The 27,309-nt window shown below is 37.5% G+C and overlaps 4 protein-coding genes across 4 annotated transcripts; 1 reads left to right on the top strand and 3 right to left on the bottom strand.

The window, feature by feature from the left end:
- Positions 1 to 754: 754 nt before the first annotated feature.
- LOC306862758 (complement component C7-like) lies at positions 755 to 7,606 on the top strand. Its single transcript, XM_079405735.1, has 18 exons — positions 755 to 893; positions 1,196 to 1,254; positions 1,350 to 1,425; positions 1,503 to 1,644; positions 1,729 to 1,870; positions 1,953 to 2,091; positions 2,662 to 2,796; positions 2,886 to 3,129; positions 3,815 to 3,928; positions 4,023 to 4,189; positions 4,277 to 4,505; positions 4,935 to 5,106; positions 5,184 to 5,271; positions 5,692 to 5,824; positions 6,294 to 6,482; positions 6,558 to 6,651; positions 6,746 to 6,927; positions 7,308 to 7,606. The coding sequence occupies exons 2-18, from the start codon at positions 1,196 to 1,198 to the stop codon at positions 7,475 to 7,477; spliced, it is 2,475 nt and encodes an 824-aa protein (XP_079261861.1). The 5' UTR covers positions 755 to 893; the 3' UTR covers positions 7,478 to 7,606.
- Positions 7,607 to 7,775: 169 nt separating this feature from the next.
- c6.2 (complement component 6, duplicate 2) lies at positions 7,776 to 14,551 on the bottom strand. Its single transcript, XM_079405061.1, has 18 exons — positions 14,304 to 14,551; positions 14,050 to 14,224; positions 13,822 to 13,978; positions 12,972 to 13,116; positions 12,660 to 12,807; positions 12,393 to 12,525; positions 11,789 to 11,902; positions 11,462 to 11,702; positions 11,226 to 11,348; positions 10,970 to 11,136; positions 10,644 to 10,869; positions 10,330 to 10,498; positions 9,269 to 9,386; positions 9,052 to 9,184; positions 8,766 to 8,960; positions 8,554 to 8,641; positions 8,232 to 8,473; positions 7,776 to 8,127 (listed from the first exon to the last, which is right to left on the bottom strand). Exons 2-18 carry the CDS (start codon positions 14,193 to 14,195, stop codon positions 7,946 to 7,948), a joined length of 2,727 nt encoding a protein of 908 aa, XP_079261187.1. The 5' UTR covers positions 14,196 to 14,224; positions 14,304 to 14,551; the 3' UTR covers positions 7,776 to 7,945.
- Positions 14,552 to 15,429: 878 nt separating this feature from the next.
- LOC306862102 (regulator of G-protein signaling 7-binding protein B-like) lies at positions 15,430 to 21,168 on the bottom strand. The gene is made up of 6 exons (XM_079404737.1): positions 20,797 to 21,168; positions 20,001 to 20,167; positions 19,773 to 19,903; positions 19,411 to 19,555; positions 15,915 to 15,985; positions 15,430 to 15,799 (listed from the first exon to the last, which is right to left on the bottom strand). The coding sequence occupies exons 1-6, from the start codon at positions 20,944 to 20,946 to the stop codon at positions 15,708 to 15,710; spliced, it is 756 nt and encodes a 251-aa protein (XP_079260863.1). The 5' UTR covers positions 20,947 to 21,168; the 3' UTR covers positions 15,430 to 15,707.
- A 445-nt stretch (positions 21,169 to 21,613) lies between these two features.
- On the bottom strand, positions 21,614 to 25,646 carry rnf180b (ring finger protein 180b). The gene is made up of 7 exons (XM_079404825.1): positions 25,315 to 25,646; positions 24,766 to 24,864; positions 24,534 to 24,626; positions 23,796 to 24,440; positions 22,554 to 22,767; positions 22,335 to 22,460; positions 21,614 to 22,234 (listed from the first exon to the last, which is right to left on the bottom strand). Exons 1-7 carry the CDS (start codon positions 25,330 to 25,332, stop codon positions 22,041 to 22,043), a joined length of 1,389 nt encoding a protein of 462 aa, XP_079260951.1. The 5' UTR covers positions 25,333 to 25,646; the 3' UTR covers positions 21,614 to 22,040.
- Positions 25,647 to 27,309: the final 1,663 nt, after the last annotated feature.

Here is a 27,309-nt window from a genome sequence, read left to right as displayed (position 1 = left end):
TGCTAAGAACTTCATTCGGACAACTTTAAAGGTGATTTTCTCAGTATTTAGATTTTTTCAGATTCCAGATTTTCAAATAGTTGCATCTCGGCCAAATATTGTCCTATCATAACAAACCATACATCAATAGAAAGCTTATTTGTTCAGCTTTCAGATGCTGTATAACTCTCAAAATGTAAAAAAATTTACCCTTAAGACTGGTTTCTATTTTAATGGTTGTCAGCTAATCAGCACAAAATAATGCCGCTGTGCTACTTAAACTTGATACTGATTCATTCGTTTTTGCCACAGTTGAAAATAAATAATGTTGGCGTAATGTTTGTTTTTAATGTTTTGTTGCTTTGTCAGCGCAGTCATTTCATTACTGCAAGATGCAACACAATATACTGTAAACATACCAAATCAATGAACAAAGCTTTATTGTGACCCATAAAAAAAGACCATTCAGATGGACCTTTGCTCAGTACAAGTTTTGACCCTAGTGTCACTCTGTGATTGGTCATCGACCTGAACAACAAACATTGCACAACTCTCTGAAGACAGAGGTCTATGTGTTCCACAGGGTTTGGGACAAAACACTATTTCACCATACTCCTTACAATACTTACTGAACCCCATGATTTTTTCAAATGACAGAAACAAAAACAACATGCATACACTGTTTACTGGAATTTACCAATTTAAAGGCCATTTAATGAAACTGTGCCACAGTAATCCCAGAGATGAATATAAACTGGCAAAGTCAGCCCGAGGGAAAACAAGCCAGCACTCACTGTCCCTCGGCTGAGTCATGCTGGGAATTCCTGTCCGAGGCAGAATGATTTCGTAAGAGCTCCTGTATATGAGCAGGGCCCATCACAATCTGTCTAGCCTTCAGCAATCACAGCATTAAGGTAAGACACAAAAGGCTTAAGTAAAGAATGAATTGCAGAGAATAAAAAGTATGGTGCAGTAGTCAAGGCTAGATTCCAGTGTTGTTGTTGGAATTGAAGTAAAATATAGAATAGAATATAAATATTAGATGAAAAAATTAAGGCCTATTGCCTTAACTAACTAATAACATAAACATGTTAGTAAATTAAGTAATCAAGTAAATTACTAGTAAAACTGAAATAAAATAAAAAGATGTTTTAAAACAATTATGAAATGATAAACTATTGTATAAATAATACTAAAATAACACTGATGTTTTCAGATGTTCCCAGCTGCTGGAGCCTCCTTATTAGTTCTTCTTGCGTTTCTGCCTTGTATTTGGTGAGTGCTGCATACAACCTAGATTTTATTTGGTTGTTAATAAGTAATTTTGGATATGTTGCGTCTATTAACCTGGCACATTTTTGTAATGCAAGGTGTGAGCAGCCGGTAAACTGCAGGTGGGGACCGTATGGGGACTGGTCAGAGTGTGATGGCTGTACCAAGACACAGGTAAGCAAAAAAAAAGAGAGTATAATTGCTACTGGCCACAACTGAATGACTGACCTTCTAATGGGTTTTTCTCTCAGGTTCGGATGCGTCCCGTAGAGACGTTCCCTCAGTTTGGAGGCAGCTCTTGTACAGGCGAGGCTATCCAGAGACAGGCCTGTTCACCAAAGAAAAGCTGCCCCCTACAGGCAGGATGCAGAAACAGGTTTCGCTGCACATCTGGTAAATCACTTCTGGCTGTGATATTAAATTTGTGTGGAGAGCTTACAGTCAGTTTACAGTTTACATTGGCTTGTTTATTTATAGGTCAGTGCATCAATCCGTCTCTGGTGTGCAATGGGGATCATGACTGTGAAGATGGTTTAGATGAGCAGCGCTGTAGTGGCAGTAACACTATAGTATGTAATGAGCAAAAGCCACCACCCAACTCTGACCTCACAGGAAGAGGGTAAAATATGGCTTTTATACTCAATATAAACTATTGTTTAATGAATGGTATAAAACAATATGTAATATTTGGCATCCCTTAGGTTTGATGTGTTGACGGGTGAGCTGAGAGCCGGTGTCATTAACACTCGTAACTTTGGTGGGCAGTGCAAGAAAGTCTTCAGTGGAGATCACAGAGATTTCTACAGACTTCCACAGAGTCTACTCAGATATAGCTTTCAGGTGAAAATTAAATTTTATGCCCATCTCTTTATTGTAATGATAGTTAGGCTATTACAGTCGAACCAAAATTTATTCAGACACCTTCAACATTTCTCATAGAAAAATGGTAATAAAATATGACAAGAACTTAGAGTTAAACTGTGTCAGAACAAATTCTTCTTGATAATGTCAGATATCTTTGATAGAAAGGGATGTAATGAATTACAATCAACCAAAAATTATTCAGCTGTTAAAATTTAAGTACACAATCAGACAATACCAATTTAGGTCAACCAATGACCAAGCAATGCTTTATTTTGTTCAGTCTGTGGTGTAAAAAGGTTGTATTAGCAATTAAAGAAACAACACTAAGCTAAACATGGTCAGGTCAAAGTGACTGAATAATTTTTGGTCCCAAATTTCTATCAATTTTACTGGTATGAAGAATGAAGAATTTTGCTATTCTCACTTACATAAATGAACTATAGTGTCCTGCACCCACTAGTACAAAAATATCAAAAATTGTATATGGTGCCTGAATAATTTTTGGTTTGACTGTATAATATAAACAGTTTCTATATTTCCTTTCAGGTCAGTGTTGAAAATGACTTCACTGACGAGTACTATGACAGTTCCTGGTCCTACATGAGGCATGAAGAGGAAAGGAAAACAATTAGAGGAGGTCATGATCATAAAACCTTTCATAACGAATTGAAACAGGACAAGGTAACGATGGATTCAGCATATTAGATGGTAAAAAGGCAAAAAATATTTGATTGTATTATATTTAAAATGCTGTACTTTCTGTCTTAAAGAGCTATCATCTGCTGATAATAAAAAATGAGGTAGAGGTGGCTCAGTTCCAGAACAATGCTCCTCAGTACCTCCCTCTATCTGAAGACTTCTGGAAGGATCTGTCGGCCCTGCCCAGCACGTATGAACCATCAGCCTATCGATTCTTTATACAGCGTTATGGCACACACTACATGGAAGAGGGCTCTCTGGGAGGCCAGTATCGGGCCTTGCTGGAGCTGGACGCAAGTTATATGATGGAGATGAGTATGTGTTAACTTCTGTTTTTCCTCTGTTAATATTTAAAGGGATAGCTCACCCAAAAATGAAAATTCTGTCATTAATCACTCACCCTCATGTCGTTCCAAACCCGTAAGACCTTCGTTCATCTTTGGAACACAAATTCAGATATTTTTGATGAAATCCGAGAGCTTTCTGGCTCTCCATAGACAGCAATGTAATTAAATGTTCAAAGGCCAGAAACATTGTTAAAATAGTCCATGTGACATCAACTGTAATTTTATGAAGCTAGGAGAATATTTTTTGTGCGCAAAAAAAAAAAAAAAACAATATTCAACAATTTCTTCTCTTCTGTGTCAATCAACGCACGTTCACAAGAGTACCATGACACACGCAATATGAAATATCCAATATTTCAAAATAAGTTAATTTGATTAAATACTTTTTTTTTTAAATCCAAACATTTACATTTTAATTTTTTATTTTAAATGTAGTATATTTTAGTAAAATATATTTGGATGCAGTCAGTGCAACGTTTAATTTTGGCCCACAGCCCTCAATCAAGCTTGATTTTTCTGATCTAGACAATTTTGTGCATGCTTCAGTCCAAGTTTTGTGTGATGGATTCCAGTATAGTCATTTTAGTTTTCCTTCATCAACAAAATCCCTGTGTAAAATTCATTTTGTTTAATGTAGTTTTTTTTTTATTCAGGTAAAACGGATATTGATTTCCACCAGTGTATTACACGTGTGAAGAGACGGCTCTTCTATAAAAAGAAAAAAACCAAGTGTACGAAACTGATGAAGACAATTAAGAGTTTCAGCGGTTAGTCCGAATGACTGATTCTTTGTCAATTAATGTAATTTAAATATCAGATTTGAATGTTATGACCTGACATACCCTTTGAAATGTTTCACAGAGAACAGAAATCATAAGATGCCAGTAAAAACAGACATTATCGGAGGACATCCCGCTTATATCGCTGGCCTTAGTCTTCTAGACTTGGAAAACCCTGACAGTAACAAACAGATGTATTCCAAATGGGCTGGATCAGTGAAGGAGTTCCCTAGAGTAATAAAACATAAGGTATGACAGAATTAAGACATCAAAAGCATGTGCGTAGAAGTATAAAGTAAGTATAAAAGCATTCATAATATGCTGTCATATTCCTAGTTGCGGCCACTGTATGAATTGGTCAAAGAGGTGCCATGTGCCGGGCTGAAGAAACTCCACCTCAAGAGGGCACTGGAGGCCTATCTGGAGGAGCAGAGCCCTTGTCACTGCAGACCATGTCAGAACAATGGCATGGCTGTGCTCACTGATGGTGTGTGTGCCTGTGTGTGCAGGCCGGGCACCAGCGGTAATGCCTGCCAGAATGGCCATGTCCTTGGAGAACAACCTGGTAAGAATGTTTGTTCATTTGTTACAAATAAAATCAAATGCAAATATGTATATTTAATGGCACACTATCATCTGAACAATCAGTCAGTAATGATATAACATAAAATTTTATTTCGGTTTGGACATCTCTGAAGATAATGAAAACTTGTAGTTCAGTAAGTAAGTCAAATTTTTTAAACTATTCATTAAAACAACTTGTGGATAAGTTATTTGTTTGGAAATCAGACAAATAAACCTCATGGTACGTGGTTTATTATTGCACCATATTCAATACAGACAGCTCACAACTCATTTACATTTATAACAGATAAGTTTTTATTTTCTTGTGACGCTAAAAGAATCAGCAGCAAAAGCATTGATTCAGCACTGAAATCAGTTTATTTGTCTGTTCACCTTGTCTCAAATATGTCAAACTGGTCCTGCTTTATAGGAGTAATTGAAGGAGTCTGGAGCTGTTGGTCTGCCTGGAAAAGCTGCTCTCAGGGTCAAAAGTCAAGGACTCGTTCGTGTAATAATCCTGCTCCAAGAAATGGAGGCAGGAATTGTATAGGAGAGACTATAGAGTGGAAGAGCTGTGAGGACCCTGATTTTGAACACCTCAAGTGAGGATAAAAATTTTTACATTTTATTTTGGTTTTTGTTTTCAGACCTAGACTCACAACAGTTTTTCATACTTTAGAATGATGGAGCCCCATTGCTTTGATCCCTCAGTGACACCAGTGAAGACGTGTAAAACTCCACCTCCTTTGACTAATGGATTTGTTTTGGTAAGTGTCTCCCTAAGCAAAGAAACTGGATGTGGGTGGGAATACGCACACAAGTGAAAACCCCTTCAATACACAAAACTCCCAACAGACATGCTTTAATTCAATTCAATTCAAGTTTATTTGTAAAGCGCATTTCATGATACAAATCGTTGCAAAGCAGCTTTACAAAAAAACTTAGTTTCTACATTATATTTAGGAGTAGGTTATTAGTGGTAACTATGGCAGAAATGTATTATAAAAATCATGCAGTTTGTTACAAATTACATGTAATCAAACAGATGGTGAACACTATTAACTGCAATGATTATATGTTGCGATTAAACTTTGCGATTGCGAATTAAACATTGCGATTAAGCAAAATTTGGTAGTTTTATATGTTGTTACAGGGTTAGCCTTACATCTCACCCATCATGTATTCAGGACCCCAAAGACATCTATCCAGTGGGAAGTAAGATTGAGTACACCTGCACAGACGGACATGATCACATTGGCAATCCAGTCGCTGAGTGTACAGAGAACCTGACCTGGAGGATATCACCCATGCAGTGCAAAAGTAATTCTACAAGTCAAAAATATATTTTTAAATAAATGAAAAAAAAAAAAAAATAGGTTGCTGCTGAAATAGGTTTCAAAATATATTTTCTACCAATTTATTTTATGGCCATTTTTGTATATATTTAAAATATATATATAAAATAAAATATATTTTAAAAATATAAATATATATTTTTAAAAGCATTTACAAAATTTATTTTGCCCTCCATATATTTCAATCCATGAGAATACATTCACATTTCACATTTGAAGAAACCTTTATTTGGCTATATAACTCCTGTGAGCACAAAATATATATATTTGCAATATATTTGCAAACATATTATGCAATGTTCAAATGTTATTAATAATGTTTTTTTTTTTTTTTTTTGCTGTTGTATGGGTAGTTCTAAAGTGTTCTGGGTAGTTGTTAATGCATTGCTAAGTGATGGCTTACTCTCTTTTTCTTTTTATTGTATGTTCACCAGAAACTGCATGTGATCCTCCAGCTGTTCTGAGTAATGTCATTGCCACACCCTCAAAACAAGCTTATCTGATCGGGGAGAGTGTGACCCTGTCATGCCCAAGTGGGATGCAGAAAGAAGGCGAAGCAGAAATCATGTGCCGTCTTGGTCTCAGCTGGTATCCAACACCTGAGAGTGTCCGATGCAAGCCAGGTAGGTTGTAGGTTCCTAATAAGCACCAATCAGGTACATGGTTTCAATTATTGCTTATATTGTTTTTCTGAATAGCGGAAGCAGTGCCCACTCAACCAAGCCTACTCTGCAAACCATGGGAAAAATCAGCAAAGGATCAGTGTGTTTGCAAAATTCCATATGAATGCAAGTAAGTTTATTAGTTATGGTATTGAATGCAAAAGTAATAATTACCATACAATGCATCATGCATTAATGTGAAATCTCTATGTGATGTTGACAAGGGCGTCACTCCACATTTGTGCCTCTGTGCGTCCTGGACGGGTGAACAGAATGGGCATCTGCCAGCTCGGGGCCATGCAGTGTCTGGGGCTAACCTTTACTTTGCTACAAGATAGTGCATGCAGTTGGCCAGAAACCAAATTCACATCCTGTCAGGACTGCCATGAGTGGGAGACATGTGACGGTAGGCTCATATTATAAAACATGAAAACCTTTTTATGTAAGGAGAAATGACATGATACTTATTTTATGTGCAGTTTTAACAATTTATTTTAAAATGCATTTATATACTATTGCATAATGTATAGCAAACGTAACATATAGTAAAACAATAATATATCTTATTATATATTTATTTAATTTTTTTTAATGTGTATAATTAATTAAACTAATAATTATGTACCTAAGTATATTTCAAGTATGAAATATTTATTCTTACATTTTAGTCATATCTCAGTGGTTTCCCTCTGTGCAAAAAAAGTCATAGCTTGAAAATAAGTTGCTTTGGATAAAAGTGTCTAAGTGCAAAAAATGTATATGTAAAACATGTAAATGTGTCCCCAGGTTCGAAATGTGAATGTAAAGATCCTGAAGACTGTTCAGATGACTCCGCCCACCTGTGTGTCTCTCTAATGGGCGGAGCTTCTGAGATGGTTTCAGAGTGTGAGGCCGGAGCTTGGAGATGTCAAGGGAAAGACGTCACAGTACTCAGCATTGGACATTGTCAGGCATAAACAACAACTTTCAATTGCTTGTTGCAACTGTATGATTTTTTAAAACTGTAATGTGTAGTAATATGTAAAATATAAAAGAAATATTGTAAATATGTGCACATTCATTAATAAAATGGTTTTTAAATTGTGGCCAATGTGGTTGACAAACAGATCAAAGTCACAGTTACACTTCTCAGTGTAATCGACATAAAAATAACTTCCTTTTATTTGCCTCTGCACATGCTGGGATGGAAGAAAGCATTTTAATGTTGCAAAAATATACACTTTAAGCTTTAACAGATAAATACAAGAACACATCTGAAAGTCTGATAACATTTTATTGTGAAGTTCCACATCAATATCCAGACAGCTCAAAGAATAACTGCATAGCATACTGTGAGTGACTATAAAACAACAATGGGTTATCTGTACAAATCAATAACGAGTGAGCATTTCAGCTGTGAAAATGTCTACAAAATTGGTGCACAATTAAGAACTTGCACAAGGACCTTCATGCAGAAGCTCAAACTCCATCTTGCTGCACTTCATGGCAGCCATGAAGCACAGATTCAAGCTCCGTGTGCTTTGCATTCTCACAATTTTCAGGCAGTACATTTGCTTCCCATCTTTGGAACATTCCCTGGGGATTTTGCACTCGCATGTTTTTGATACTAAGAAGAAAAGATGATGTTGAATTATTTCAATTGAATACGATGCAAATGTGCTTTGATTCTGAAATAATATGTTACATAAGGATTCGTGATCAGATCTGTACCTGAACAGGTCTCCCACTCGTAACAGGTGTCTGAGCCGCAGGGCTCCCGCACCGAGCTCTGCTCAGATATGCTGGCCCTGAATTTAGCCCAGTCCAGACTGCCTGCGTCAGTTTTGCATGGTCCATTATTCATAAAGTATAATCTGTCTCCATGACAACGATCAGCATGAAAAGCACAGAGGGACATCATAATGGCAGTCTCCTTGTCAGCGTCAAAGACACACAAATCTGCTCTGTAATTTCTGCAGGATACACAAATACATGGTGCTTAATAGACCACAGCATAAGGGTCCACAAAACTTGAAACTATTGACATTCATACCCGCATCTCTCTTTGGACATGCAGATGCATTTAGTCCCATCATGCATCTCTCCAGGTTTACAGCTGCTGTCTGGTACAAAGGGTTTATCTGCGGAAAAATACATGTTATTCATTTAACCATGTTTGCATCAAAGGAGCTAAAAATGTGAATGTGAATGTTTTGTGAATGGTATGAAATATTATACAAAAGCTCATTTATTCTGTGAAAGTACCAATCTTGCAGTGTATGTCTTGTGGGATGTTTGGCTCCCAAACAAGACTCTTCCCACACGTGTAATATTGACGCCCTGAGGGACTCATGCCACTCTCTAAGCAGGCCAGCATGATGTCACTTCCTACTTCAAACTCCATTTTGTCTGGGTATATCGTCATGCCATCAGGTACTGTGGGTTTGATGCAAACGTTTTCTGGAATAACAGGAAAACGTATGGAGTGAAAAATGTACAGGACAAAACAAGCTTTCAGATCATAAATTATACCAGCATTTCTATGGCTTACTAATGCACCGTCCCGTTGGTTTCTCCCAAGAGCCATCTTGCAAACAGTGAATGAGCTGGTATCCATCCAGTTTAAAACCAGTGAAGCAAACAAACTCCTCGTGATTGCCATAATCATACTGACGTTTGTTGATCTGGAATTAGAGGGAAAAGCTAGACATTAATGGAAGCAGGCAGGAATAACTGGCATGTGATATAAAGGTCTTGTGTTTCCACACCCTCAGGTGGCTGTTGGCAGGTGGATGGGGTTTTGGACAGCCAGAAGATCCAGGGGGCAACTGGCTCTCACGGGACCCTTCAGTCTCAGAGTCATCATCATTAATGCACACATTTTGCCTGTGAAAGACATGTAGCATTCATTGCACATGAAATTGTGCTTGATCAATAACTAGTTAAAATGCATTCTAATTAATACCTTTACAATAAAACTTTGGGCCAACTGAAACTACATGTATGCAATAAACACAGTTAAAACAAATATTAATTATTAGTAATTAACAGTAATTTATAAGTAAATTAATATTCATTTAAGGGATAGTTCACCCAAAAATCACCCTTATGTTGTTCCAAACCTGTAAGGCTTACTTTTTTCTGCAGAACACAAAAGAAGATATTTTAGAGAATTTTGGTAACCAAACGTTTTCGGGTCTCACTGACTTTTGGTGTCCATTGTAAAGTCAAAAAATATAATTGAAGTCAATGGGAACTGAAACTGGTTACCAACATTCTTCAAAATGTCTTCAAATGTCTACATGTTTGTAATTACGAGGGTGAGTAAATCATGGATTTTTTTAGTTGGACTATAGTTTTTTGTAAATATATTATTAGAAATTTAACAACTAAACAAAATGGAAAAAATCATTATGTCTGAGGACAAAAAAACATCCAATATATATGCATAGCTGGCAAATAAAGCATAATCACATGTATTCTTGGTCTATATAAAAACTCTGGCGTGTTTCAAGTGGTTTCAGGAAACACACATTTTGCTCCAAGACCTCTACTCAATAGATTGTGTGTGAGAGAGCATGAGAGTAGAAGAGAGAGGTGAGACTGAATGGATTGTATGCAAATGACTAGCTGCATGCACACACTGCCTAGTTTAGAACAATACAAATTAATCATCATCAGAATAAGGCTAAGAACAGAATTATATGCGTTCACACATGTAATTATGTGCAAATTGCATTTGCATGACATTTTAGTCATTTAGTGAATAAGTGCCACTGACCCCACCAACACCTCTGCTTGTAGTCTACAGACAAGACAGGGCACTTACGTCTGGAAAATAGAGATGGTGCATTCCTCCACCTGTTTCTCAAGGCCTTGGCAAGGTCTGCCGCCTCGCTGCGGTGCAGGGTTGTTACAGAAACGTGAGCGATGCTTCTTCAAGGTGGCGTCACAAGTACTCCAAGAGCTCCAGCAACTCCAGCGCCCATCAACTTCATCTGTAAGATGTGGAAATTTATTTCTGACACTATCTATTTTTTTATAATGAATTATTTTTTAAGCATTTTATTTTATTAATATTATTATCTATTAAATTAACATTTTAATTAGAAAGATACAGTATTTCTAGGCATGCATGTAAACCTGTAGTATAGTCCCGGGCTCGTTTCTCGCAGTTTGGTCCATAGGTCCCGGTCTGGCAAATACAAATGCACTCTGTTCCAGAAAGAGCAGGCCGTGCATTATTTGGGCAGGGGGCACATTTGCAGGAATCAAATTCGGTCTGATACTCTTCCAGTGCCTTATGAAGATGCCTTCTCTTCGTCACAGAACAAGAGAAGCCCCGAACCAAATTCACTAAAGGCAAAAGCTAGATAAGACATTGACAAATCAATATTAATCTGATGATTTATTGTAGCTATTTTAAGTTCATTTATACCCACAAATATTTGACAGGTTCTCTTCCTAACCTTAAAATCAATAACAGTTGGATTGTCTATCGTAGATTTGATCCAGTTCTGGTATGTGGTGCTGTCTGGCGATACACCTCTCTTTTCCCAGGCCAGGGCTGCTGTAAATTCAGCTCTACCTCCTTGCACTGACGTGATACACTTCTCTGCTGCTTTTACAATTGACCCTGGAGTGGACAAATGCATTTCAAATTGGGGTTATATAACTTAAAACATAAGGCTTATATATTAAATAGTACATTTGTGCATGTATTACCTTCATATTTGGTTTGTAATGTATGTTTCCCACATGTGGAACTATATGATTCTCTGTTATAGAATATAGTAAAGATGGAGGAATCCTGACTAAAGCAACTATTCATTTCTGCTTCTGTCAGTCCTGGGAATCGTAAGGAGACACAATTGATTTGAAAGAACAGTTTCATTGAGAAAACAATCTAATGAAGTCACATGAGCTCCACGTGTTGCAATCAGATGATAACGTCTGCTTACCATAGGTTTTTAGTTCTTCTCGATCATATTGGAAAAGGAGGTCATACTTCCCTCCTAATGTCCCAGAGCTGAAATAATGTGTCCCAAACAGCTGGAAGATCTGTCTGTAAAGGGCATAGTTGTATTCCAGTGGCAGACTGTTCAGAAACTGAAGGAACTGGTCTGCTAAGTAGAGGCCAGAGGGTTTCAGTCTGAATGTTGATGTGGCAACAACTTGATGCACCCTGTAAAACTCAGAGTCCTGCACAAAAATGACAGAAAGAGGTCTGAATAAATAGGCATAAATAAGGCTTAGAGCATCATAGTTTGAAGTTTGAGATCTCGTGCCTTTTGTTGAGATGCTTTCACTGCCTCTTTGAGCAGTAAATGACGTGATTCTTTGGCCAAGTTTACTTTTTGGGGTTTGATTTCTTGCTCTTTAATATCCTCAAGATTTTCTACCTGGAATGAATTCAAATCAAATAAAATGTGAAAATCCAGTCATTAATCCATTTCATGTGATTTGTGTGACTGGTGTTAAGGTAAAATAATAAATAGCTGATTTGTTATTTTTTAGATGCACTGATATTGAAATCCTGGTCAATATATTGACTATACGTCATTTTTTTATGGATATATGTTTCTCCCAATTTATATTTGTACAAACTACAAAAACCTTTTCAATTATCCTTTAGCATTACAAAATGATAATTTACTATAAAAAAGATGGATAATTACTCCTTTTGCAATCATCTAAAAATAACATTAATAGAGGTGTAGGTACATCTTACACATTTAAATGGGTAGAAATTAAATATTGAATATTAGCTCAAATATTTTAAACAAAAAAATAAACATAGCCCACCTGTATGGTGTCAATATATTGTGTAATTTGGCTATCTTTCTACTCCAGCTAACAAAGTATGACAGACAGAAATGCGATTTTTCCCACCTTGATTTCATATGTCTCAATGTTGGCAGGGATTCTGTAGTAGTTTCTCCTGTGTCTTTGTAGAGTGCATTCATCCCCCATGAATGAGTTGTCCAGAACAGCGCCTCTCATCTGCTCTGCTGCAGCATCAAATCTAATTTTAAATAGAACTTTCTCAGATTTGCAGATTTGTTTCGCTGACAGCATGACAACTTCCTGAAAGCTTACCATGCCCATGAAAATGTTCTGCAATCTAAGAAACCCAAATGATCTTTATCTGTAACTCACCCATAACCAATCAGGTCTGCTCCAGGAATGAAAGCAAATATCCGTTCAGTTGCACACACGCTTTTTGTTTGCCCACAGTCTCTCTCGTCAGAGTTGTCCCCACAGTCGTTCTGCTTGTTGCACTGCAGAGTAGCCTTTATACATCTTCCTAGCAAGTCAGGGCCAATAAAGCAAGTTAGTAATCATGCACCTGTTTTCGAAGCATTTAAAACTGCAAATACCTGCTAGATTATAAAATCAATGTAGGACAAATCTTAAACCTAAAATGCAAATATGCTGTGTTGTTGTGAAGAAGTTGCTGAAGATAATTACCACTGTCACAGGTGAACTTGTCTTTACAGTTGACAGGATCAATCCCACATTCCTTGGAGGGATGACAGGCTCTTTCCTCTGTAAGAGATGGACTACAATCGTCCCCCCCAAACTGAGCTGGCCTCAATACAGACCTGGTTCTGAACTAAATCAAACAATATTCACACACTTACTAGGGCAGTGTACTATATTTAAGCAATTTCACACTAGCAAGAATGTTGACATTGCTGAATATTAGCACAATATTAGAACAAGACTACATGCTGATATTTGGGAAAACAGCATGGTTGCGAGCATGATATTGCATTTTTTGCAGCAGTTAATATTCAGAAACATACATTTGAGACATTTTCCAAAATTTTTAACAAGCGCATTTTGAACGAATCTGTTGAATGAATCAATGTCTCACTCATAAAGACATAATGTAAGTGAAATTGAAAGACCACATCACACCAAGGATGATAACAATAACCATAACTACAAAGTATTAAAATTACTCTAATTCTAAGAAAATAATAAAGTACACACCACAACTAAGGATAACGGCTTTGGAATCACTTTCTAAATGTTTTTTTTTTTCCCCCGCTTTGACAGATATGGGTTTTATCAGCTGTTTGAACTTTCATTCTGACGGCACCCATTCACTGTATTCTCCAGATTGGTGAAACAAACTCATCTATATCTTAGATGGCCTGAGGGTAAGTAAATATTTAGCTAAACAAAGTCTGTCAGGAATGTGAAAAGATGGACAAATTATTCTGCTGCTAAATCATCATATCTGATAGTTTTAAGGACCCAAACTAACTTTGAAATAAATCTCTTAATTTTAATACCTGTGTGCATTACTCACAGATTTTTTGGCACACGGCGAGCACTCTGACCAGGGTCCAAATTCAGTCAGCTGGCAGTGTATGTGACAAGCCTCAACATTGCATGCTCTGGTCTCATGTGTCTGACACAGCTGGAAACAATTGTTTTTGTTCCAGTGTTCATCGTAGCGTACAGCCCTGCAACAAAACAAATGTACATATTAAAATAATAAACTTTTCACATCAGAAATATGTTAAATAACGTTTACCTTGTACGTTCTTGGGTACCAGAGTTACAGGTTTTGGTGCAATAGGACCATGAACTCCATGGGTAATGGTCACAGAAACATCCCATAATGGGGGTAAATGAAGCCAGGGTGCAGAGTAGGACAAGGGGAATGGTAGCACGATCCATAGAGAAGAAAGCCTGTTGGAACTTGATAGCTTAAGGCAAAGTAGAAAGAAGTAGGTTATTTGCAAATATATGCATCAATTTTAATTTATTGAGTAATCAAGACCTTACCACAGATAGTTTCTTGAGAAGAGCTGCAGAAACCTAATAGTACATGAGCCTCATGAATAATACATCAATTTCAGATTCCTCCAAAAGCATGTAAGCACCCTATCATGTGTAATTTTTGCTTCTGAGTTTGCCAGCAATATGAATAAACATTCAAATCAGAGAGACAGATGCGCAATCAGCTACTTTGGAAAAGTAACTCTAATTCTGACCTGGATGAATTGTTTTAAAGCATTCGCTCACAACTCTTTTTACAGAATTGTCCATCCCCCTTTGCTTCCAGTAAACCCCTGCAGCTGGAAGTCTTCACTTTGACATTTGGCTCCTGTTTTAGACCATGGGAATGTGGACAGGGAGTACATGGATAACATGTTATTACAGGTCAGAGTTATTGCCGTTCTTCATGCCAAATTAGAGGTCTCTTTTGCACGTTATCTTATTTTTCATAATCACTTTGGTCTTCATTTTAAACATGCATCAATTTCATAAGTTCTTTAAGGGTTCATTTTAAAGGCAAAAAACCTGAATGCAAAACTACTGTAGGTTGCAATAAAACAGACAATTACAGTAAAAAAAAACAACTTTATTATCATTATAAAATGACTTATAGCTTATATGAGCTGTAACTATGCACACTTTATAGACACCTGACATGAGGAGCAAAAATCACGCTACAAACTCTCATTAAACTGATATGCATCCACACAAACCTGATGTCTTGAATGGATAGATGAAAAATAAATCTTTAAAATCAATAAATACAGTGTTTTATTTACAATTATTTGTATTATGTACATAGTGAATTTATTGTGTTATATTTGTTTCAAGCTTAGAATGAAATAGCAATGGCTTTAGTGCAGAGCGCTCTTGTGCCCTTAAAATGACTAATATAATTTTTTTTTGTTATAATTTCCCCTTTATGGAAGACTAAATTAAAAGCATTGCACAGTGACTAATTTTTATATATATATATATATATATATATATATATATATATATATATATATATATATATAAACAAGAAGCAAGAAGATCAAATCCAGCAGTCCTATAACTAAACGTGCCCTTTCACTGACAACAAATTCTATGACTATGATAAAAGAAAATCAGAGACAGATGTTATTATTTTACTTCATTCTCTTGCTTTTTTATACAATCTTATGGTTTTACAGCACATGACAAAGAATGAACCTCTCAGTAGCTAAAAATAGACCATTGATTTTGCTTAAAAACTCAATTGGCAGGGTTTTGAGTCAAGGGGATTCTGTCCTCCAACAAGGGATTAAGTAGTTTTGACACTCTCCAGGGACAAGTTACATTAGCGAAACAGTTCCAGAGACATGAAGGAGACAAGTGAAGCGTAAATTGGTCAATGATCAGAAAAGAAGACTTGAGAGTATTGAAGGTTCAGCCAGACACAAGGCAACAAAGCCCGGAGAATCGCCTCTTCCTCTGCCTCACCAGTGGATAAGGAGTCAGATTTAGCAGACTGCTGTCATCTACACAGTAAAACACAGCATTAAAAAATAAACTCATCTCTAGTTATTGAGCATATTTTTAGAAGGTGTGAAAAACTATATTATCAGAATAAATTGCTAAACAATTTAGACATACCTTGATTTTTCAGTGGCAAAGGCATTGTCTCCCTAAGTTTGCTTAGAAGGTTCCTCAATTCTCGCATATCACTGGAAGAAATTTCACAACATAGGACGTCAACTGAGATTATAGCAAAAAGGATTTATTGTACAAGCGCTTAAAGACCCCATTGAATTGACTGACAAGCTTTTTATATACAAAAGTTGAGTCTGTAAGATGTTTTAAAGATTTTTTTTTAAAGCGGTCATATGATGCGATTTCAAGTTTTCCTTTCTCTTTGGAGTTTTACAAGCTGTTTGTGCATAGATAGGATCCCTGAAGTTGCAAAGATTAAAGTCTCAAAACCAAAGAGATATTCTTTATAAAACTTATGGCTTGTCCACGCCCTCCTAAAATGGCTCATTCAAACACACCCCCACGTGTACTACATGGTGTGGGAAGATTTGCAAAATACCACCCAAACGTACACGCAAAGAAAGACGGCGGAACTATTATTCTCGCTGTAGTATTGTTGCTGCCGCTGGTCCCATGTCGTGGAGACGCTGTGTGTTTCGTTGTGAAAGCAAAAGAAAATCAGTGGTTAAGTTATATTTACAACACTGTTCCAGAACAGTTCAACCAAAATATTAGAAGTGTGTGCAGCGCATTTTATGGAGGACTGTTTCCTGAAGCTGGGCGAGAGTAGCCTACAATGTGAACAGTATGAATGGCTGTGAACACTATAAAGTGGGGCAATTCCAACTTTGCAAGGACATTCTGGCGCTTCTGACTCACAGCCTGCAAGCACGTTTTCTTACTTAAAGAATTTGCCACTGATGATTCAAATGCGAGTTTTGAGCAGTGTAGAGTAGCGCTTGTTGTTTGTGGTTTCTCCGATCACAAATGCAGACATGGTAATGTCGCATTGCATTGCGCTGCGTAAAAAGACAGTATAAGTTATTATAATCAGTAATTATGTCCCCACTGGATGCAACAAATGCGTCATTTACAATGGGTTTAATTGTTTTCTTCTCATCACGCCAGGACATGGCATCACAATATGGTAAGTGGCGTAACATTTCCGTCTCACGCTTGAGGTATTTGGCCAATCACAGTGCACTGGATAGGTGGCCAATCAGAGCACACCTCGCTTCTCAGAACGGTGAGCTTTGTAAAAATCGAGGCGCTTCAGAAAGGCGGAGCATAGAGGAGCAACAGTAATGTACAGTATGTGGAAAATAATGTGGTTTTTGAACCTCAAACCGCATAAACACATTGCATTACACCAAATACACAAAATAATGTTCTTTATAGCAACGTCATATGACCCCTTTAAAGAATCTCTTATGCTCACCTATGCTGCATTTATTTGATCAAAAATACAGTAAAACAGGAGTATTGTGAAATACTACTACAATTTTAAATAAATCTTTACTATTTTAATATATTTAAAAATGTATATGTAAAATTTAAAATGAGCAAAGCTGTATTTTCAGCAGTCTTTTATCCAGTTTCAGTGTCACATGATCCTTCAGAAAATCATTCTAATATGCTGATTATTATCAATGTTGAAAATATTTGTGCTGCTAAATATTTTGGTGGAAACCATGGAACATTTTTTTCAGGATTTTTTATACATTTATTTGAAAAATGAATCTTTTGTAACAATATAAAGTTCTTTAAAAGTATTTTGATCAATTTATTGCATGCTTGATGAATAAAAGTATACATTTTGAAAAAAATTTAACTTTATAAAAAAATGACCTCGAGCATTTAAACGGTAGTGTATACATATACATAGTTAGCAAAAAAATGTAATGTATGGCTTTTACACCTATAATTAATGATTATACAAAATTATAAATGCAACATTTTTGTTTTTGCCCCCATTTTTCATGAGCTGAACTCAAAGATCTAAGACTATTTCTATGTACACAAAAGGTCTATTTCGCTCAAATATTGTTCACAAATCTGTCTAAATCTGTGTTAGTGAGCACTTCTCCTTTGCCGAGATAATCCATCCACCTCACAGGTTTGGCATATCAAGATGCTGATTAGACAGCATGATTATTGCACAGGTGTGCCTTAGGCTGGCCACAATAAAAGGCCACTCTAAAATGTGCAGTTTTATCACACAGCATAATGCCACAGAAGTTGCCAGTTTTGAGGGAGCGTGCAATTGGCATGCTGACTGTAGGAATGTCCACAATTGAATAGTAATTTCTCTACCATAAGCCGTCTGCAAAGGGGTTTCAGAGAATTTGGCATTACATGCAACTGGCCTCACAACCGCAGACCATGTGTAACCACACCAGCCCAGGACCTCCACATCCAGCATCTTCACCTCCAAGATAGTCTGAGACCAGCCAGCCGAACAGCTGCTGCAACATTCGGTTTGCAGAACCAAAGAATTTCTGCACAAACTGTCAGAAACCGTCTCAGGGAATCTCATCTGCATGCTCGTCGTCCTCTTCTGGGTCTCGACCTGACTGCAGTTCGTTGTAGTAACCGACTTGAGTGGGCAAATGCTCACATTTGATGGCGTCTGGCATGTTGGAGAGGTGTTCTCTTCACGGATGAATCCCGGTTTTCACTGTACAGGGCAGATGGCAGACAGCGTGTATGGCGTCGTGTGAGTGAGCGGTTTGCTGATGTCAACGTTGTGGATCGAGTGGCCAATGGTGGCGGTGGGGCCCATGGTTGTCCCATGTTGCAAGGATCTGTACACAATTCCTGGAAGCTGAAAACATCCCAGTTCTTGCATGGCTAGTATACTCACCGGACATGTCACCCATTGAGCATGTTTGGGATGCTCTGGATCGGCGTATACGACAGTGTTCCAGTTCCTGCCAATATCCAGCAACTTCGCACAGCCATTGAAGAGGAGTGGACAACCTGATCAACTCTATGCGAAGGAGATGTGTTGCACTGCGTGAGGAAAATGGTGGTCACACCAGATACTGACTGGTTTTCGGACCCCCCTGGACCCCCCAATACAGTAAAACTGGACATTTTAGAGTGGCCTTTTATTGTGGCCAGCCTAAGGCACACCTGTGCAATAATCATGCTGTCTAATCAGCATCTTGATATGCCACAGCTGTGAGGTGGATGGATTATCTCGGCACAGGAGAAGTGCTCACTAACACAGATTTAGACAGATTTGTGAACAATATTTGAGAGAAATAGGCCTTTTGTGTACATAGAAAAAGATCTTTGAGTTCAGCTCATGAAAAATTGGGGCAAAAACAAAAGTGTTGCGTTTATAATTTTGTTCAGTGTAAATCAGTAGTTTTATATTAGGCCATTGTTTTTTTTGTTTGATTATGTATTAGGATTCGCTCAGTCCTCCTTTTTCTTTTTCTCAGGTTTTCAAATACTTTTTGCTTCAAAATTTGTCTTCTTGTGATTCATCTCAGAGCTGGTAGGTTATTTCATATCCCTATGGAGTAAATGAATTTGAAAAATACTTCCAGAACCAACTCTGCTGAAAAAGTGGAAGCTGTCTTTCCTAATCCATTCATCCTGTTTGTCGTACCTCTCTATGTTCTCAATGTCTGTGCACACGACCCAGGATTCCTGTGGAAAATCTACAGGTGACGTTGATCGATCTTCCAGCATCGGCACATCAGAGCTTTCGTCGACCTTGTAGTCCGTGTTTGGCTCAGGGCACACATCATTTCCTGAAGCGAGTGACACAAGATTCAAAGTTATGCTTTGTTTTGCTTAGAGAAAAAACGAGTGAATGCTTAAAGGAGCTGTTTTATGTATTTATTGTGCCATCCCTGCCACCTTCAGAATGACAGTAGTATTTCACCGTACAGTATATTAGCTTTATGTACTCATGTCTGCTTATGTAAAGAATCTGCTGTCCTCTGCTGGCTGTCATTGACACAACACCTTTCCTATGGAGCTGCAGAACACCCAACAGACACATAGATTTGAGCATCTCAGTAATGTACATCTCCAGGCAGCACTGAAGCTGGATGAACAATCTGCATATTTCTGGGTGGATTTCACCATCCTCTGGCCTAAGAAAAGCATAGAGAGAAAAAGAGAAACCACATTATATGGCATTTTACAGACACGCCATCAAATCTGCATGACTGTTCTAACATACAGGCTTACCCAGAGATTGCGATGAGGTTTTGATAGGCGACCTGGGCTACCGCACATCCTTTGATGCGAGTCTTGTTCATCTGTGCCCTTAAAGAAGGACAGTCAATTGTATTCTCCCCTATGGAGATGACCTGCTCACGATGGAGAGCCACAAGAGTGTTGAACTCCTGAACGGTCTAAAAATTAAGACAAATCCTGCTCAGTCTATTTTTAGAAAGTCAATGTGTATAGATTAAGCTACAGCTGTGTTTTGGAACATGGTAGCTGGTTTAATTGGTAGACCATCTTGGACCAGCCAGCACCAAACCAGTTACCAGCTAGTCAAGCTGTTTTTTGGTAGCTGGTTGAACATTTTGGACCAATTAGAAATGTTCCAAAATTGCTAGCAGCTTAAACTGGATTTTCCAGCAGGGTAAACACGAGTTTATCTGCCATTATCTAGATGCCACATAGCAACACATGGGATTGTGGGGAGGAATGTAATTTCTAAACAATGGTGCAGCATGAAAACACAAATAGCAAATGGTAAACATAATAACACTACTTATTTATCTTTTAGGCATTTCATTAATAATAATTATTCATATTTCAATATATCACACCCCGTATATAGGCTTTTATGTGTTAGTAAGTATCAATGTTGATGGACTATACATATACTGCAATTATTAGTACTGATAACGCTAAACGTTAATTTGCATATAATTGATAGCAGCCTAATTTTAATGTGTAGACACCAAAAAAAAACCTATCCAAAAATAGCATCCGCAGAAGAGTGACAGCGGTTATCCTACAGCACGCTCACCGTTCTACAGTCATCCATCGCCCGCTGAGCTCTCCGCGTGCTCTCGGTGCTCTCCCGGCGCTCTGGATCCCTCACCGAAGATTTGCCGATTTGAAAAATGTTGGCTGCGGATCTGGGGCGGTTCTTTCGCCCGTTCGGTGCAGAACACATGCATACGCATCCACGAATAAAACCGCCTCACTGAGAAAATGTCTTTAATCCGTCTGTCCTCGATGAGAGGGTGAGGTCGATCCTTGGATGCGGGTTGCTTCGATGATTAGACTGATGTGACGGAGCCGAGCGAGCGTCCGCGACGCTTCCTCTGCATTTCCAGCACCAACAGGCGAGTCACCTTCACCCCTGGCGAGGGCCGGGCGCCGCTGCTGGATCTCCACAGCTGCGGTCTTCACGATCCCTGAATAGACGGGTTCTTCGAAGAAACACAATTGCTTATAGTGTGAGGAAAAATATATTTGTCAGTAAAGATCTCTTTGAAACGTTGTTTAAAAACAGCATTAGAGAACACGAAGTAGTTTTTTGCAAAAACCTCCTTGATATGTTAATGCATGTATGTGTGTTGTCACACAAACCTTACACGCAACATTCTGGGAATGTTAGCCCCCCAAAAGAATGTTCCCAGAACAGGATTTGGTTCCAAAACAGGGGGTAAAAAACATTCTGGAACTGTTTGCTGGTGTTCTCTCTTAGGATTAAGATGAACAAAAAATACATTCCCAAACTTCCCAAACGGGATTTGGCTGTCATTCTTGGCCATTGCCAAATATTAATAAATAAATATCATTCCAGTAGAATGAATTGACACAAAACATGTTTTGAGACATTTTACTGTGTAAAAGAACCCATTAAATTTGTACAACAGAAACCTGCGTTCTAGCATTAAACAAGCATCTAAGCCACTCCAAGTAATGGAAACAGAAAAAGAGGCAACTTGTCAAAGTGTACAGATGGACTAAGCATTATACACTAAATTATTGCTTTTTCTCTTTTCTGCTGCATTATAATACTGTTTACAGGTCAAGTAGGCAGATGCTATAAGGTAATTGCTTGACATGATATCTATGAATTGCACAAACCCTGTAAGACCTAAACCACAAAAAACACACTCAAATGATTCCCACGGGAAGAAAAACACCTTAATATTTCATCATATTTGAAGCTACACTGAAATAAACGTATGAGGCACTTGATAACAACATTCATTTGTCCAACAACAGTGAACAAAGTGAGAACTAATCCTCTATATATCAGAGGAGGAGGAAGTAGCAGAGGCCACAGAAGATGATGAACGCCATCACCCAGTGCAGAGTGTAGATAGAGATGATCACAAAGTCAATGTCAAATGGCCAGCCCCACATGTCTCCCAGATCCAATGCATCCAGGCCAAACGCTCTGTGTGGAAACTGCCAGCGACTGGCAGGACCTCCATGCCTCTGAAATCCTGAAATAACAAAAAAACAATGAAATAAATGTGCAACTTGTTACTAAAACTTTTTAACACATCGTCTCGAAGACATGCTAATGCAAATGACATGACAAACCCCAAAAGATGCGGAAACGCTTTGGACAATTGGGCAGGGGCCATTTGGAATAGTTGGTCTTCTGAAAGGTCTCATGTCTTGACCGATACACTTTTGGGAAGCAAGCCTTTGTAGTTTGACTGAGCTCTGAAACAAAAGGTTCATCAGGTGGTTAGATAAAGTTATTATAAGCAATATGATGCACCTAGAGAGAAAATTTAGTTTATCTTTTCCACTCACCTTCCTGAAAGAGCACATGGGATATGAGGGTCCTACAGAGGGGACACGGGGTACTGCTTGGCCTGTTCTTACCCAGCGTTCTCAAACAGGGTTCACAGAACACATGACTGCAAGGATGGCACTTGTAAGGGCTATAATATACGTCTAAACAAACGGCACATGTGTATCCCTCCCTCTCTTCATCATCGCTGCCCGTTAGGTCCCACTTCATAGCCTGTTATGTAAAAGTAACGCGTAAAATATGAATGAAGAAGTGATATATTATGTTTAAGAAAAAAACCATATTCAGTTCATTCTCCAATTCATTCTCTATTGGTTATCAAAACAAAAAGAAATTCTCCAATAAATAGACACCTGCTGCAACAGCCACATGCAGCAGTGAATGGCTTATTAAGATCCTCCGTATCTTGCAGCAGCTTATTATGTGGATTTATGCCTGTCCTGATACACAAATCTATTATTGACATTTTGCCAGAACTCTTTTCAGTACAACACAGCTCCTCTTTTAATAGCTCACATTTATTTCTTGCGTATCTGGCACCTCACAGATTAAACAAACTAGAGCTGAGTACCATTCAGAACTGAGGAAGAAAACAGAATGCAGAGTTGCAATTCAAATGTGGCAACAAAAGAAAAACACAAACCCCTAAATCCATATTCACTCCAATAACTGTACTGTTTCTGTAGCTCAAACAGTAGAGCATGGAGCTAAAAATGCCAAAGTCATGGGTTCTGATGAAATGTATACACTGAATGCAGTATAAGTCACTTTAGTTATACCAAATGCATAAATTTAATTTAACAAAATCATCTGTCAGTGCATTTTTTTTATAATACATTTTTAATGAATTACCCATAACCGTGTGATATACATTTTATATATAAATTTTTATTTATATTTAAGAATGTTGCTGAGTTGACATTATTTATAAAATTGCTATCTCAGAAACGTAATTGCTAACATAGAGTGCTGTTGGACAATGTATTGTGCTGTTTGCCAAAATTAAAACCTTTTTAAAATTTATGTCTGTGTTTTTAAAATAAATGACTGTCCAATCATTTCAGAAGAAATGCATTTCAAGGAATAAATAGGCATAATTTTCTTTAATTTTTTTTGTCAGAAAACAAATGTTGGACTATAAAATATGCGTGATTGTTTTGAATGTCTTTGATTGCAATTCAATAAATTCCAAAAAGTGCCAAAAACACTTTGGCACCACCCACAACTTTAAAACATCTCACCAGATCGTTTGCCTCCTGCTGTCGCTGAATCCAACGCTCCTTCTTACTCTGCTTCCTTCTTAGGCTTTTCAGATGGTTTTTCTCTCTCTTGGAAAGCTTTGGCTCTAGGTTGGGTGAGATGTTTCTTGATGGCTCCTCCATCACTCTGAGTCTAACCTCTTCTGGATTCACAGCTCTGTCCAGAGAGGTTCTACTCTGGGAAGCAGAACCCACATGCTGTACCTCTAAACTCTCCTGATAATCAGACAGCTGTGGTGGCAATTCAGAAGGTAAGGAAACATCCGTGCCTCTCTCAACAGTCTCAAGAATCTGTGGTTCTTCAGTTGACTCAACCTGAAGTTCAGTTTCAGCAGAGGCTACATGGGACACAGTACAGGAGAAGCTAAGGGTTGAGGAAGGAGAGGGAGATGAGCTTATTGTCTGAGGGAGAGACTCCACCTCATTCTTCCTCCTCACGGTATGTTCTCTAGTCCTTCCTAGTCTTGTCAGAAGAGCTGGTGGTTTTAGATCCTGATCAACACGACTCTTACTGAGATGTACAGTTGTATCACATCCACAGGAGCATTTAGAGCAATTTACAAAATTAAAGCCTCCTAAGCGCGCTCCACAGTTCTGACACTTTAATTTCCCCACTGTCCAACCGGCCTGCAAAAAATGTACATTTTATCAGAATAGATCATTTCCAGATGTCAACAGCTCAAATTGCATTAATTAAAAACATACAGAAATGAAAACTACCTGATCAACACTTGCCAAAATCCAATCTGGCAAAGATTCAGCAGTCAAATGCCACACATTGCACGTGGCTGCAGTTTCGCTTGATGTTACTACCTGTATTAATATAAAGCAGTGTTACTTAGGAATATATGATACTGATGATTATCACTCCTTTTACATAAATTAAGGTCTTAAACCAAAATACTGCAGTTACCTTTCAAAGACAAAATATTACAGATCATAATTCTCCCACCTTCAGGAGGCTGGTCGAGTCTATTAGACATCTACGGCACTTTCTGCAGCGAAGGTTTGTTGGATCCTCTAGTGTCCCTGATTGATCTTGTTCTTCAGTCTGTTTGAAATGTGCATTAGAAAACCATATTTTATTCCTATACAAAATCTTAGGTAGATTAGCATCAGACACAATATAATGCATACATAAATAGTTTAATGTTCTTAAGTAGTGTCATTTGTTGTCATCTGTGTATGTCTTCATAATATGCCTTTTTTTGCACATTAGCAAACTTTATGCTTGAGCATAAAATGGGCCAATACAGTCTCTTGCCACAAACACCAAAATTAGTACAACAGAGCAACATTCGCTGTATTTACTATCTAACCTCGCACTAAATTTCACGTCCAGTTTGTACGCACATTTAAACGGTGTAGTTTTCTTAATAAAAAAAAATCTACAGTTATAGTTTCTGTACTGGCCGTTTTTTTCCTGTCGTTATTATGTAAATACTTCCTGTTTGTCTCAGTTAAACATTTGCTTTACGTATGTACCAAAAATATAACATACCACGAAAGAGGTAGCCATTTCCTTCAACGGGATTTCTGAAGACCACCTCAAGTTGTTTGGCTAAAAGGCTAAAAACAACAAACTGGCTCTGTACCGCTCGGAGTACAGTTGCCTTCGCTACGGTAGCCGCAGAGGGACCCAAACAAAAAAAAAGAGTCCCCAATAGTACACAATAATTAATATATTTAATTCATAACGTTACTCATTCAATAAATCAATCTAAATATCTTAACCTAAACCAAATGAATGCACAAAATAATGAAGAGAAACTCATAGGAACATACGAAAATAAATCAAGTGTTTTAATCTATTTTAAAGACGCTTTAAAAAACAACACTGAATGTTTGCGTAGTTTAAAACACTGACTTAATTTTACATCACATGTTAAGTTAAGTAATTTTTTTCACATTTAGCCCCGATAGGACTAGCTATAAACTTTTTTTTGGAGTGTATTTACACTAAATGCAAATAGCCGGTGTTCTGAAATATTCGGTGTCTGAGATTTTCGGTGACGCTTTACCGCGAAACAGGAAACTCATGAATATTCATGTATGTTCCGCCCAGCGTCACCGAAAATCTCAGACACCGAATATTTCAGAACACCGGCCTTGTTGACAAAGGCTATTTACACTAACTCCGCCCACTGTGACTAAAAAACTAAACACTACAAAAGACGCAAATTCAGTGTCAGTTTCAGCAGTTTCAGTACCCTCGACCAATGGACCCGAGTTCGAGCCCGCCTTTTGCCGAACTTTTTTTTCTCCCTTTTAAAATCACATATGGCATAGGAAAGGCATTTGTTTTCAATAAAAATGAAGGAAATAATCAATAAGTTGAAAATAAAGTATCGGGTAGGGTTAGGGTAGGTGTAGGGAGGGCTTTATTGTCCCAATAAGGTGGCATATATTTAATAATTTGAATTAAAACTATAATTTACACTCAATACGTTATCGCGTACTGTTTTATAATGTACTACAATACTGAGGTGCAGATAATTGCCACTATTTGCAATAAGAAGTATAAATAGCAGAAAATCTTGCTATATTAACAGTGTAACATCTATAGCTATTTGCACTTAGTATAAAAAATACTACTATTTTCACTTGGTGCAAATAGAATCCATTGATATTTGCACTTGGTGTAAATAGTATCTAATTTGCAAATAGCAGCTGCCTAACTTTTTGGGCTATTGAATTGTTTGAATAGCTACACTTTAAGCCTCAATGCCTCAATTATGGGGTCAAACCCCCTATAATTCGCACACTTGGTATGGGGACAGTATATAATCACACACAAACACACACATAGGCCTATAGGTCTACTCAATGTTGGGGACAGTAACTAGTATACATGTAATGGAATTACATAATTTAATTACAAAATTAATGTAGGCCTAACTGAAATCTGTTACAGTTACAGAGAAAAATTAGTAATTAAATAAAATACTAACAATTACAAAGAGGGGTTCACACACATTAATTTCTTTCCTGGATTGAAGTGACTGCTCTAAATATATGAGACACCAATATTTCAGCAGTTTGGGACAGAATAGAATGCTTATTTGATAACTGTTTCATTTCCTATTTGGGTTATTATGTATATGCTTTATTTTGATAAGATTAGGCTGACTATTTTTCTCTAAAGCATTGTTAGATTTAGCATTGTTAACAGTGTTTCCTGTCGTACCTATACAAGGATTTTATTTCAAAAACATTATATCTTATGATTTTAAATCTGTATTTAATCTCGATGTAAAAAGAGGGGCTAAAGTCTGTTTTTGTGTGGCTGTGCTAAAATAATAATAAATAATAATTTTAAATCAAGAGAAGGAGGATTTTGAAAGTCTAATAGTAATCAGTTTTGTAAGGTTAACCCTGCTTGCTCTAAATGTTTTAAAATGATTAACAGTTGAAAACATTCGTTAGAAATTTAGAAATGTAACCAAAAAGTAATGTAATTAGTTACATTATAGGCCTAATTGAAATAGATAACTTG

This window comes from Barbus barbus, assembly GCF_936440315.1.
Source record: "Barbus barbus genome assembly, chromosome: 43".
NCBI classification, from domain to species: Eukaryota; Metazoa; Chordata; class Actinopteri; order Cypriniformes; family Cyprinidae; genus Barbus; species Barbus barbus.
Note: the sequence above shows the minus strand (reverse complement) of the source record. Positions and strands in the feature narration are given on the sequence as shown.

Excerpts from the sequence above, each read along its gene's own strand:
- LOC306862102 (XM_079404737.1), bottom strand. The coding sequence starts at position 20,946 with ATGTGTTCTGCACCGAACGGGCGAAAGAACCGCCCCAGATCCGCAGCC. Across the intron at positions 19,556-19,772 it reads TCTGCAGCTCCATAGGAAAG|GAAATGATGTGTGCCCTGAG; the intron begins GTGTTGTGTCAA and ends CACTCGCTTCAG. Across the intron at positions 15,800-15,914 it reads TTTGCCACTGAAAAATCAAG|ATGACAGCAGTCTGCTAAAT; the intron begins GTATGTCTAAAT and ends TTTACTGTGTAG.
- rnf180b (XM_079404825.1), bottom strand. Across the intron at positions 24,627-24,765 it reads ACTCGACCAGCCTCCTGAAG|GTAGTAACATCAAGCGAAAC; the intron begins GTGGGAGAATTA and ends ATATTAATACAG. Across the intron at positions 24,441-24,533 it reads TTTTGGCAAGTGTTGATCAG|GCCGGTTGGACAGTGGGGAA; the intron begins GTAGTTTTCATT and ends CATTTTTTGCAG.
- LOC306862758 (XM_079405735.1), top strand. The coding sequence starts at position 1,196 with ATGTTCCCAGCTGCTGGAGCCTCCTTATTAGTTCTTCTTGCGTTTCTG. Across the intron at positions 1,426-1,502 it reads ATGGCTGTACCAAGACACAG|GTTCGGATGCGTCCCGTAGA; the intron begins GTAAGCAAAAAA and ends TTTTTCTCTCAG. Across the intron at positions 5,825-6,293 it reads ATCACCCATGCAGTGCAAAA|AAACTGCATGTGATCCTCCA; the intron begins GTAATTCTACAA and ends TATGTTCACCAG.
- c6.2 (XM_079405061.1), bottom strand. The coding sequence starts at position 14,195 with ATGGATCGTGCTACCATTCCCCTTGTCCTACTCTGCACCCTGGCTTCA. Across the intron at positions 11,349-11,461 it reads AGAAGAACTAAAAACCTATG|GACTGACAGAAGCAGAAATG; the intron begins GTAAGCAGACGT and ends TACGATTCCCAG. Across the intron at positions 10,870-10,969 it reads CAACTGTTATTGATTTTAAG|CTTTTGCCTTTAGTGAATTT; the intron begins GTTAGGAAGAGA and ends TGTCTTATCTAG.